This window comes from Aquarana catesbeiana, linkage group LG04 (genome assembly GCF_042186555.1).
Source record: "Aquarana catesbeiana isolate 2022-GZ linkage group LG04, ASM4218655v1, whole genome shotgun sequence".
NCBI classification, from domain to species: Eukaryota; Metazoa; Chordata; class Amphibia; order Anura; family Ranidae; genus Aquarana; species Aquarana catesbeiana.
The window spans coordinates 672,183,174-672,196,916 of NC_133327.1; the positions used below are offsets into that span (position 1 = coordinate 672,183,174).

The following is a 13,743-nucleotide window of genomic DNA, read 5'->3' on the forward strand; positions in this document are numbered from 1 at the left end:
CAAAACGGGTCTCGGACCAACCCCGATGTGCACTAGATGCAAAAGAGATCATGGCGATCTGATCCATCTACTGTGGAGGTTTCCGAAGCTTCACTCCTATTGGAGCGGAGTGGTGGATACCATAAACAGGGTATCTCAGATCTCTATGCCCACCGACCCAAAACACTGTTTACTAAATGTATTGGAAGTCTTTGAATGGGAGGATTGTGTCAGAACAGCAGTTACCAGGATCCCACTTTTAGCACGTAAGATAATGCTCCATTGGATATCGGAGGACCCTCCCACAGTTAAAGTGGTGTTCCGGCCGAAATTATACTTTTTAAATAAAAATACCCCTATAATACACAAGCTTAATATATTCTAGTAAAGTTAGTCTGTAAACTAAGGTCTGTTTTGTTAGTTTATAGCAGTAGTTTGTTGTTTTATAAACTTACAGCAGGCCGTGGCCATCTTAAGTGTGGGCATCTGAAGCCAGACTGTATTTCTTCCTGGATCTCATCCTTGCAGATCTCGCACATGCTCAGTGCAGCACAAGCAGTGTAATAAGTTTCAGGTCAGGTTTCCATAGCAACGGCAGTGTCAGAGGAAGTTGCCGCCCCTTCCCAGAAGGCATTGCAAACAGGAAATGATGCGATGGGCCGCGACCAGGGAGGAGGAAGTGAAAAATGAATACAGCAGATATACAGTAGGTGCTGAGAAAAAAAAAATTAAAAATATCCAATTTGTTTACAGTGCACAGTTTAGCGAGGGATGCTGAAGAGTTGTAAAAGTGGGTGGAACTCCACTTTAAGGAATGGATTTGGGAAGATGATTATAATGGAGAAAATGATATACCAACACAGGGGATGCACCCGAAAGTTTGAGAAACTTTGGGGCCCATAGCTAGATGTACTTGGACTTGTCCCGGTGATGGGTAGATTACTAGGTCTGAATGCTGGTTAATTACATTTGTACAGATTATTGGTCTGACTGAAAAAGGTGAAGAGACACAAGGAAGTACGGAAGGGGTAAGGAATAGAGGGCAGGAATAGACCTTGATGGGCCTCACCTAAGATGGATTTACAGCCAATTTGTAATGAGGATATGTAAAAGTATGCAATGTAACTGTATTGTTGAAGCCTGGTTATGTTTGTTGATGTTGAACTCAAACTTTTCTTTGGATAAAAAAACAAAAAAAAAAAAAAAAAAAACAAAAAGATGTGAGCAGACTGCAGTTCCTCTTTAACCTTTTTCTTTTTTCCAGGACCAATAAGCATCCCAGGAGACAGAGAATGACAACCGCGGATTGTCACAGATGGATTCTGCCATGTTCCAGATTCCCTTTAATAGAACAAAGGCTGAAAAATCACAGCCTTTCCTTCAGGCGCCAGAACAGGAATGTGACCCAATAACGCGGCACGGATCGGTTTTTATCTTAATAAATGGAGACGTAGGTCGTTATCAAACAGATGTCATGTGGAGGAGGCTCACAGAAAACGCAGCTCTCGCGGCAGATTCGGCAATGACATCATCCATTTAAAATAGGTTTTTGCCTTCAGGCGACAGCTCTGCAGAAATAGATTTGGCGAGACGAACATCAGCGCAGTGCCCGGCTTCTCTAGAAGTTTACTCATTTAGCCATTAATATGCCCACCTGGAAACCCCGACCAGTCTGTGCCAAACATGGAGGAAAAAAAAAAAAAAAGCAATGTTCTCTAATCATTTATACATCAATAAAGTGGAACTTCTCCCTCTCAATCAGCATTGCCTATTTTTAATCCCTATGCTGCTAGATTGAGTAAATAGATGGGAAAGTATATTATATTTACTGGTTTTAAACATTTTTTTTTCTTTTTTATGAGCAGTAAAAAAAAAAAAAAAAAAAGCTTTACAATGAGCCCTAACTGACCTCTAAAGCTGCAGACGCTGTGGTGTAATTCATCCTCCTAATATAGTTTCTCTTCTGCCATTATTTTCGCTTACAACAGGAAAATGGCAGTCTGCTGGCCTTTTAAACATTTAACTATTTTTAACCCTTATGCTGCTAGCATTAGTAAATAGATAGGAAGGTAGAGCTGCACGATTCTGGCCAAAATTTGAATCACGATTTTTTTTGCTTAGAATAAAAAGATCATGATTCTCGCGGCGTAAAATCTTTCACATTACACAAAAAAAAAAATTGGGCTAACTTTACTGGTTAGTTTTTTTTTTTTTTTTAATTCATTTTTCCCAAAAAATTGCATTTGAACGACTGCTGCGCAAATACAGTGTGACATAAAATATTGCAACAACCACCATTTTATTCTCTAGGGTCTCTACTAAAAATTATAAAAAAAATTATATATATATAATTTTAACTTCAAACCAACAAATGTCAGAAAAAGGTTTAGTGTTTAAGTAGTTAAACTTCCCTCATTTGCACACCAAAGTGTATTCCTTTGATCTAAAGGACAAATTACTACAATGTTTATACTTAAGTTCCACTGCTAAAGAATGTTGTGATTCTTGGCAGACTGCCCGTTGTTTTTTTTTTTTTCCTTTCTTTTGATGGCTGTCGGCTTTAGCAGAGCAGAGAATACTTTGTCAAGATCGCAACGGGAGAAAAAAAAAAAAATTAAAAAAAAAAATCACGATGACGATTCTTAACGATTAATCGTGCAGCTCTATGGGAAGGTATACTTATATTTACTCGTTTTGAAAACTTTATTTTTTTTACATTTCTTCAGTTACTTCCTGGTTTCTGGCCTGGGCAAATGATGTCATACATCCCAGGAGTCTTCAGGAGGAGCTCTCTCAGCTAAGCACACCCTCTTGCCTGTGTTCTGTCAGATCAGCTAACGGAAGTGACGTTCCATCAGCTGACTTACCAAAAATACATACCATGGATGCGATCTACCCAGGGTGGATATAAATCAATTATTTAAAAAAAAAAAGAAGAAAAAAAAAAAAAAAAAAACTACACTGAATATTTTGATTATGAAATTTATTTTAATAAAATGCTTTTGGAGTAAAAATCAATCTAAAGATATTGTATCTTAAATAGAAAACTAATAATTTAGTTTATTTAGCATGAAATGGATATTAGTTATGTAGCATGAGGCTGTATATTCAGCAATATTTACATTTTTGGTAAACTCATTCAATGAATCCAAGCTCTGCAAGTTGAAATAACATGCACTGCATTGATGCATTCACACAATGTCACATTAACCATGAGATAAAACAAAAGTTCAGGAATATTCCTTTATCCCATTGCTTTGCAAATCTATGTACACTACAAACTGTATGATTGAATCAGTTCTGATATCGCTGTTTTACTAACCTGACAGCTTATTATTCTAAATAGGAAACCTTCATTTTGTTTGCAAATATTAAAGATTCTAACTACCAGCAAGAATAAGTCCTTACATTTAAAGATCACCTGTCATTTTAGACCCATCATGGCAGCGCCTGTTAGCGGGCATCCACTCACCCGCTGCTGCCATGTCCTTCACCTTGTTGTGTCACTGCCACATCACCAGCCGTCCTATTAAAGTGAATGGAACTGTCGGTGAGCCAACAGCGGGTCAGAGGAGGAGCCAACAGCGGGTCAGAGGAGGAGCCAACAGCGGGTCAGAGGAGGAGCCAACAGCGGGTCAGAGGAGGAGCCAACAGCGGGTCAGAGGAGGAGCCAACAGCGGGTCAGAGGACAGTTGCTGTTTAAAAATTATGATTTAAATCAAATCCACCCTGGTTCCATTGCTAGCAGGTTTGTTAATCTGACAGAACAACTGCAGTCAGAAGGCGGTGGACATCTTGTTACACCCAGCCAAGTCTTGAATTTCAGACTCATTAAAAGCAATACTATGAGCACACAGTGCCTTGAAAAAGTATTCATACCCCCTGAAATTTTCCACATTTTGTTACAACCAAAAATGTAAAAAATGTAAATGTAAAAAAAAAAAAAAAAAAAAGTATTGGGATTTTATGTGATAGACCAACACAAAGTGGCACATAATTGTGAAGTGGAAGGAAAATGATAAATGGTTTTCTAAATTGTTTACAAAAAAATATCTGAAAAGTGTGGGGGGCATTTGTATTCAGCCCCCTTTACTCTGATACCCCTAACTAAAATTTAGTGGAACCAATTGCTGTGAGAAGTCTCCTAAGTAGTAAATAGAGTCCACCTGTGTGTGATTTAATCTCAGTATAAATACAGCTGTTCTGTGAAGCCCTCAGAGGTTTGTTAGAGAACCTCAGTGAACAAACAGCATCATGAAGGCCAAGGAACACACCAGACAGGTCAGGGATAAAGTTGTGGAGAAGTGTAAAGCAGGGTTAGGTTATAAAATAATATCCCAAGCTTTGAACATCTCACGGAGCTCTGTTCAATCCATCATACAGTATGGCACAACTGCAAACCTACCAAGACATGGCCGTCCACCTAAACTGACCGGCCGGGCAAGGAGAGTATTAATCAGAGAAGCAGCCAAGAGGTCCATGGTAACTCTGGAGGAGCTGCAGAGATCCACAGCTCAGATGGAAGAATCTGTTCTCAGGACAACTATTAGTCGTGTTCTCCACAAATCTGGTCTTTATGGAAGAGTGACAAGAAGAAAGACATTGGTGAAAGAAAGCCATAAGAAGTCTGTTTGCAGTTTGTGAGAAGCCATGTGGGGGACACAGCAAACATGTGGAAGAAGGTGCTCTGGTCAGATGAGACCAAAATATAACTTTTTGGCCTTAAGCATTAGCTATGTGTGGCGGCAAACTAACACTGCACATCACCCTGAACACACCATCCCCACCGTGAAACATGGTGGTGGCAGCATCCTGTTGTGGGGATGCTTTTCTTCAGCAGGGGCAGGGAAGCTGGTCAGAGTTGATGGGAAGATGGATGGAGCCAAATACAGGGTGATCTTAGAAGAAATCATCTTAGATTCTACAAAAGACTTGAGACTGGGGCGGAGGTTCACCTTCCAGCAGGACAACGACCCTAAACATACAGCCAGAGCTACAATGCAATGGTTTAGATCAAAGCATATTCATGTGTTAGAATGGCCCAGTGAAAGTCCAGACCTAAATCCAATTGAGAATCTGTGGCAAGACTTGAAAATTGCTGTTCACAGATGCTCTCCATCCATTCTGACAGAGCTTGAGATATTTTGCAAAGAAGAATGGGCAAAAATGTCCCTCTCTAGATGTTCAAAGCTGGTAGAGACATCCCCAAAAAGACTTGCAGCTGTAATTGCAGAGAAAGGAGGTTCTACAAAGTATTGACTCAGGGGGGCGCAATACAAATGTACCCCACACACTTTTCACATATTCGTAAAAATAATTTGAAAACCATTTATCATTTTCTTTCCACTTCACAATTATGTGCCACTTTGTGTTGGTCTATCACATAAAATCCCAATAAGAAAACATTTATGTTTTTGGTTGTAACATGACAAAATATGAAAAATGTCAAGGGGTGTGAATACTTTTTCAAGGCACTGTATATGCTTATACACAGTATTTTGAAACCTGTGAGACTGTTTTGGATGTTTACTTTTGAAAGCCTGCAGTCAGAAGGTGGCGACGGACATCTTGGTACACCCGGCACTGCTCATCGCTAAACTTCTAGTCATAAGGCGCCGATGTTCTCTGCAGGCTTTCAAAATTAAACATCAAAACAACCTCACGGGTTTCAAAATACTGTCTAAAAGCATATATGCTCACTTAACTGCTATAATGAGTATGACATTCAAGACTTGTCTGGGTGTAACAAGATGTCCGCTGACGCTTTCTGACTGCAGGTGTTGTCAGATTAGCAAACCTGCTAGAGGTGGAACGCACGAGCAGCATGTATTTTTGGCAAGTCCGTTGACAGAACGTCACTTCCGTGCTGTCAACTGATCTGACGGGTTTGGTAATCTGACAGGATACCTGCATGCCTGAGTTAAGGGCAGATAGATTCCAGAAAGTAAATGCTATATGAATCTTCTGCCCTTACCCACTTGCAGACTGCACGACGCACATATACTGAGGCAGGGCAGCCACTCTGTGCCAGATCACGTAACGGACAACTTGACTGCCGGCAACCGCTGATCATTCGTTACACAGGCAGAACGGCAGTCTGCCTATATAAACAAGGCAGATTGGGGGAGGATTTGATCTGGTGATCCTGCAAAGCAGTGACACGGATCAATGCCTTCCCCCAGGAAAAGCATCAGTGAGAAAGCACAATTCAGGCACACTTTTAACCCTTTGATCGCCGCTGACCGTTAACCGCTTCCCAGCCAGTGTCATTAGTACAGCGACAGTGTATACATTTTTTTTTTTAGCACTGATCAAAGTAGTAATGTCACTGGTCCCCAAAAAGCATCAAAAGTATTAGTTAGTGTCCGATTTTGTCCGCCGCAATATCACAGTCCCACTTCACGTTGCTGATCGCCGCCATTACTAGAAAAAAATAAATAAAAAGTATTCATAGTTTGTAGACACTAAAACTTTTGCGCAAACCAATACAATATACGCTTATTGGGATTTTTTTTTTTTTTTTTTACAAAAAAATAAATAAAAAAAAAATGTAGCAGAATCCATATTGACCAAAATTTATGAAGAAATTCAATTTTTTTTTACATTTTTTTTTTTAATCTTATTAACCACTTCAATACCGGGCACTTAGACACCTTCCTGCCCAGGCCAATTTTCACCTTTCAGCGCTGTCGCATTTTGAATGCCAATTGCGTGCTCATGCTACGCAGTACCTAAACAAATTTTTTATCATTTTTGTTCCGTAAATAAAACGTCAGCGGCAATTAAAGGGTTAAAAGTGTGCCTGAATTGTTAAGTTAAGTGAGCATATATAAATAGAGCTTTCTTTTGTTGGTATTTGATCACCTCTGGGATTTTTATTTTTTGCGCAACAAATAAAAAAAATAAACCTGAAAATGAAACAAAAAAAAAATTTTTTTCCTTGTTTCTATTACATTTTTTTGTAAATAAGTAAGTTTTCGCGTTCAATGACGGGCACTCCTAGGCGGCACTGATGGGCATGGATGGGCACTGACAGGTGGCACTGTTGGGCATCACTGATGCCTGTTAGTACATACTGGTGCCAATCAGTGCCCATTTGTGGGGCACTGATTGGCACAGATCGGGCATAATTTGCACATGTGGATGGCCATGGGGTACATACCTGGCCATCCACAGTTGCCCCCTTCCCTGGTGGTCCTAGTGGCAATCCCTGGTGGTCATCTGAGGGGGGCTGCGCTGATAAACAATCAGCGCAGACCCCCCCCTGTCAGGAGTTTGTTCTGCTTTAAAGTATAATTAAAAGCAAAACGTTTAGTTTTGGATAGAGTGGAGATGGATAAAACCTAGGACTGCCACCTCATCCCTTTAAAACCCGAACACATATGAATTACACGGGTTCTCAGCTAATTCAATGCAGATAAGGCAGCCAAGTGAATTTTATTACCACCTTAATCAGCCCCAGAACCTGTGTAATTAAAGTTAGAGGTCAACCGATATATGGCTTTTTTTACTTAAAGTGGTTGTATACCCGCTGAAATTTTTTTAAATTTTTTTTTTTTTTTTACCCCTGTAAAGCAAAAGGCATAATGAGCTAGTATGCACTGCATACTAGCTCATTATGAAATACTTACCTTAGAACGAGGCGTCGGTATCTTACCTGGTCCACGCCGAGGGAGCTATCATGTTGCCTCGGCGTGTCTTCCGGGTATCGCGGTTCCAGCGCTGTGAGTGGCTGGAGCCGCGATTTCATCACTTCCCGCGCATGTGCGCGGGAGATTTCTTACCCGGCAAGGTCCAGCAGTTGCCGGGCCTTCAGCCGAGAATCCCCTCTGCGCATGCACCACTGCAGTCAGCGGCGCAGAGCAAGGGGAATATCTCCTAAACCGTAAAGGTTTAGGAGATATTTTTTTTACCTACAGGTAAGCCTTATTATAGGCTTACCTGTAGGTAAAAGTAAAAAAAACAAACACTATACAACCACTTTAATGGGTATCAGCGGGACTTGCAAATGACTTCTGTAATAGAAGTCAGTGCAAGTTGCCTGAAGTTATCTGTGGAAAGACTTCTCTCCTCCTCTGGGCATCCTGCCAAGTCTGATAAGAAGAAACATTGTATCTCTTCAGTTCTTTTATCAATGAGCTGAACTCCTTGTGTAGAAGCTCTCAGTTTAACCATTTAAAGACTAAATCTTTTCTGACACTTGTTGCTTACAAGTAAAAATCCTGTATTTTCTGCTAGAAAATCATTTAGAACCCCAAACATTATATATTTTTTTTAGGCAGAGACCCTAGGGAATAAAATAGCGGTTGTTGCAATATTTTATGTCACACGGTATTTGCGCAGCGGTCTTTCAATTTTTTAAAAAAAAATACACTAATGAAATTAAAAAAAAAAAAAAAAATAAGCAGTAAAGTTAGCCCATTTTTTTTCGTCCAAAAGTTTTGATTACCTGTTTTTGTGTATTTAAGATATAGTTATTTTTTTAATCTAAATTCTACATACAAGTGAACTGATTGGAGGTTTGTTTTGTTTAATAAATGTTTAAATGTAAAAAATTTTCTGTATCACTTATTACTTAAGGTTGCTTTCACACTGGAGCGGGCAGGCGTTGACGGTAAATAGCTGTTAGTTTTAGCGGCGATTTACTGTCATTTTATTGGCGCTATTCGGCTGCTAGCGGGGCGCTTATAACCCAGCTAGCACCCGAGGAAGGGGTTAAATGCGCCCCTGAAGCGCTGCTACCGAAACGCTTGGCAGGCGCTTCGGCAGCGGTGCGCATTCATTTCAATGGGCAGGAGTGGTGGAGGAGCGGTATACACCGCTCCAAAGATTCTGCTTGCAGGACTTTTTTTTAACATCCTGCCAGCGCATCGCCTCAGTGTGAAAGCACTCGGGATATCACACTGAGACTGCAGGGGAGCCGTTTTGCAGGCACTATTTTTTGCCCCAAAGCGCCTGGAAAACGCACCAGTGTGAAAGAGGGCTAACTGTTAGATTTTATGCGATGAAGGGAAAAAAAAAAACAAAAAAAGAAGAAAAAAAAAAAAAAAAAAAAAATCGGGCCTAATATATGGGCCCTCAACTGGGAAGTCCATGTGGACCAAACGCGTCGGGCGAGCCTTACTCTTCCCTACACTTGATTTTATCGTTTTTTACGTGATCACGCTTTTTATATTGCTTGCCGATTACTGGTGATATCCAATAAAAATACGTCATTTGATCTGCACTATTGGCGTTTTTATATCTTTTTGGGAACCATCCATACTCTGGAGACTTTCCTGTGGCTGTGATCCTTCCTTGGTCTTCTGAACCGGCAGTTGTGACTTGGATTACAGAAGAAAGATCCCCCTTGAGATCCGGGGTTTCTGGGACCAACCATCTTCCATTAAGGATCTCTGAGCCTGTTTGATTCGGTGTCACCGGCATCCGAATCCACTTCCTTTGGTAAGCGTATTTTATCTGTTTCCCATTACACGGTCGTATAATCCATGACATACAGAGAAGATTCCTACACCAGTTCAATATCTTATATACAGTGTATTTTGGGACTTTCCGTTGTTCGATTTATGGCTACACATTGGGACATTATTGTATTTTACCTATTACCCACTATCATTTACCATGTCACATGCGTTTCATCTATGTGCCTTTTCTAAGGCCACTGTTACTGATGTATTTTTCTCCATTGGTCATTATTATTAGCGCTACATTTCATTTCTATTGGTGTTTATAATATTGGTCATATTTTATGTAGCTGCTCTTTTTTTTTGTGTTGGGTTAACGCAGTGTTATTTGCATTTTTTTTTGAGACATCATATATCGGCCATCGTGATTTCTAAATATCGGCATCGGCCAGAGAAAAACTCATATCGGTCGACCTCTAATTAAAGTGATTGTAAAGGATTCTTTTTTTAAATAACAAACATATCACACTTACCCTCCGCTGTCATGCTGTGCAGCTCGTTTTGCACAGAGTGACCCTGATCCTCCTCTTCTGGGGTCCCCCCCATCGGCTCCCCGCATAAGATAACCCACTAGGAGAAGCGCTCTACCGGAGGGGGGGGGGTTACCTTGCGGGTGTGCTCCCAAGTCCAGTACATGCGTCCATAGACACGAATGCTGGACTCGGCCCCGCCCCCGTCATTGGATTTGACTGACAGCAGCAGGAGCCAATGGCTGCACTGCTATCAATCTATCCAATCAAGAGCCGGGACCCCGTGGAGAGGGGGGACAGCGCGTCCCCACTGAAGAGATGAAGGGGCTCATGTAAGTAAAATGGGGGGACTGGGGGGCCGGTGACCGCAGGTGTTTATTCACCTTAATACATAGGATGCATTAAGGTGAAAAAAACATGAGGGTTTACATCCCCTTTAATATGTATTCAGTTTTAAAAGGGATGAGGTGGCAACCCTAATTAGAGCCCCTGTCAGTTTTTATTGCTGTTTGTGCGCCCCTCCCCCCTTTGGTAGGACTCACCCTCTCTATGTGTCCTGTTTACAGTTATCACTGAGAGTGAAAGTAAAATCCAAATATTTGGGTTGTCATCAGAACAGTAACAGAAGATAAATCTTCCAGTGGGGACATTAGTTCACTTCCTGTTCTGTCTATGGTACAGGAAGTCAAGGGAAATCTCCCCAATGGGGACACTGGTTCACTTCCTGTTGTGTCTATGGTACAGGAAGTCAAGGAAAAATCTCCCCAATGGGACACAGATGGTAAAATAAACCTGTCAGGGGTTATAACCCCACCTTTCTGTATACAAATATGAGAAAAAACAAAGCTTCCCTTTAGCCCCACGTTGATGTAATAGAAATGTATGAATGAAGTGATCGGCCATCCAGAGACACTCACTTCCTCCTCTGCACCTGCACCGCCTTGTACACGTCCTGCTTCTTCAGCACCACATAGTCCCCCTCCTGGATAAGCTGTCCTCCGGGGACACCCTCAGCCATGCTGCCTCCTGACATCCCTGATCTCTTCCTCCGGCTTCCCAGCAGAGCCCACGTGTGACTCACACACACTCGCTACTTCCGGGGGCGGGGCCTCCGGCCTCAGACCTGATGAATGGAGCCCGGAGCTCATCGATATCGCTTTTTTTTTTCTTTTTTTCTGCGGACCGGCTCTCCGTACAGCGGGCTGTTCCGGTGACTCTCCGCCCGGGAATCCTTAGCGGCGGATATTTGTAAAGAAGAGCGGGAGATAAGAGAGGAACGGCGGCTGTGTCGCTCAAGGCCTCGTTGCCATGGCGACGGAGGACAGCTCCCGGAAGTGACGTCAGGAGGGCGCTAAACTAGAACTGAGGAAAGTGAGGGAGCCCTAGAAGAGAGCTGTGAGGGTAAATGGGTGTGCTCGGCTTCTAATGGATCTGCTTTTTGTTTCTCTTTTCACCTCAGGAGTTTTTGTAGGTAATGTAGAAGGAGAGCTACAGGAATGGGGGAGCTGAGAGGAGTCACAAGGCTCTTTATGGTTCAGGAAAGTGTTCTCCTCCACTGTCACCGACCGCCCTACTGTCACCGACCGCCCCACTGTCACCGACCGCCCCACTGTCACCGACCGCCCCACTGTCACCGACCGCCCCACTGTCACCGACCGCCCCACTGTCACCGACCGCCCTACTGTCACCGACCGCCCCACTATCACCGACCGCCCCACTGTCACCGACCGTCCCCTGTCACCCGACCACCCCACTGTCACCGACCGTCCCACTGTCACCGACCGTCCCCTGTCACCGACCGCCCCACTGTCACCGACCGTCCCTGTCACCGACCGTCCCCTGTCACTGACCGTCCCCTGTCACCGACCGTCCCACTGTCACCGACCGTCCCCTGTCACCGACCGCCCCACTGTCACCGACCGTCCCCTGTCACCGACCGTCCCCTGTCACCGACCGCCCCACTGTCACCGACCGTCCCCCTGTCACCGACCGCCCCACTGTCACCGACCGTCCCCCTGTCCACCGACCGTCCCACTGTCACCGACCGTCCCCTGTCACCGACCGTCCCACTGTCACCGACCGTCCCCTGTCACCGACCGTCCCACTGTCACCGACCGTCCCCTGTCACCGACCGTCCCACTGTCACCGACCGTCCCCTGTCACCGACCGTCCCACTGTCACCGACCGTCCCCTGTCACCGACCGTCCCACTGTCACACGACCGTCCCCTGTCACCGACCGTCCCCTGTCACCGACCGTCCCCTGTCACCGCCCCGCCCTCTGTCACCGACCGCCCCCTGTCACCGACCGCCCTCTGTCACCGACCCGCCCCACTGTCACCGACCGTCCCCTGTCACCGACCGCCCCGCTGTCACCGACCGCCCCCTGTCACCGACCGCCCCTCTGTCACTGACCGTCCCCTGGCCCCACTGTCACCGACCGCCCCCACTGTCACCGACCGCCCCACTGTCACCGACCGTCCCCTGTCACGACCGTCCCCTGTCACCGTCCCCCTGTGACCGTCCCCTGTCACCGACCGCCCCCACTGTCACCGACCGCCCCACTGTCACCGACCGCCCCACTGTCACCGACCGTCCCCTGTCAACCGACCGTCCCCTGTCACCGACCGTCCCCTGTCACCGACCGCCCCCACTGTCACCGACCGCCCCACTGTCACCGTCCCCAGTCACCGTCCGTCCCTGTCACCGACCGTCCCCTGTCACCGTCCCCTGTGACCGTCCCCTGTCACCCGACCGCCCTCTGTCACCGCCCCACTGTCACAGACCGCCCCACTGTCACCGACCGCCCCACTGTCACCGACCGCCCCTGTCACCGACCGCCCCCTGTCACCGCCCTCTGTCACCGACCGTCCCCTGTCACCGACCGCCCCACTGTCACCGACCGCCCCACTGTCTCCGACCGCCCTCTGTCACCGACCGCCCCACTGTCACCGTCCCACTGTCACCGACCGTCCCCTGTCACCGACCGTCCCCTGTCCACCGACCGTCCCTGTCACCGACCGTCCCCTGTCACCGTCCCCTGTCACCCGACCGCCCCACTGTCACCGACCGCCCCACTGTCACCGACCGCCCCCACTGTCACCGGACCCGCCCTCTGTCACCGACCGCCCCACTGTCACCCGACCGCCCCACTGTCACCGACCGCCCCACTGTCACCGACCGCCCCTCTGTCACCGACCGCCCCACTGTCACCGACCGCCCCACTGTCACCGACCGCCCACTGTCACCGCCCTCTGTCACCGGACCGCCCCACTGTCACCGACCGTCCCCTGTCACCGACCGCCCCACTGTCACCCGACCGCCCCACTGTCACTGGACCGCCCTCTGTCACCGACCGCCCCAACTGTCACCGACCGCCCCCACTGTCACGACCGCCCCACTGTCACCGACCGCCCCCTGTCACCGACCGCCCCACTGTCACCGACCGTCCCCTGTCAGCGACCGTCCCCTGTCCCCCGACCGTCCCCCGACCGTCCCCTGTCAGCGACCGACCCGTCCCCCGTCTGTCCCCCGGACCGTCCCCCGACCGTCCCCTGTCCCCCGACCATCCCCTGTCAGCGACCGACCGTCCCCTGTCCCCCGTCCGGTCCCCTGACCGTCCTCTGTCCCCACTTCTAACCAGTGGGAGGAGATCCCAATCATTTCACTGCTCTGAGAGACAAGCGTTTGGCACGGCGGTGCTGCGTAGTGCTCTTGCAACATAATCACACTGCTTACCTTCATCCTGCTGTGATTATTATTATTTAAGGTACTTGTATAGCGCCGTCAATTTAGCAGTGCTTTACATATACATTGTACATTCACATCGGTC

General features: G+C 46.3%; 2 protein-coding genes across 3 annotated transcripts in view; one reads left to right on the forward strand and one right to left on the reverse strand.

Annotated features, from left to right (window-relative positions):
• Positions 1-11,262, reverse strand: part of TRMT6 (tRNA methyltransferase 6 non-catalytic subunit) — a 73,433-nt gene extending 62,171 nt beyond the window's left edge. Inside the window, exon 1 of one of the 2 annotated variants that reach the window (XM_073628616.1) lies at positions 10,831-11,262. In XM_073628616.1, coding sequence (XP_073484717.1) covers positions 10,831-10,946 — 116 coding nt within the window. In that variant the 5' untranslated portion in view covers positions 10,947-11,262. The remainder of the gene's footprint in view (positions 1-10,830) is intronic. The other variant, XM_073628617.1, reaches the window with a different exon arrangement.
• MCM8 (minichromosome maintenance 8 homologous recombination repair factor) overlaps positions 10,991-13,743 on the forward strand; it is an 82,743-nt gene continuing 79,990 nt past the window's right edge. The window contains exon 1 of the mRNA XM_073628615.1: positions 10,991-11,311. The gene's annotated coding sequence lies outside the window, so the exon portion shown is untranslated. The remainder of the gene's footprint in view (positions 11,312-13,743) is intronic.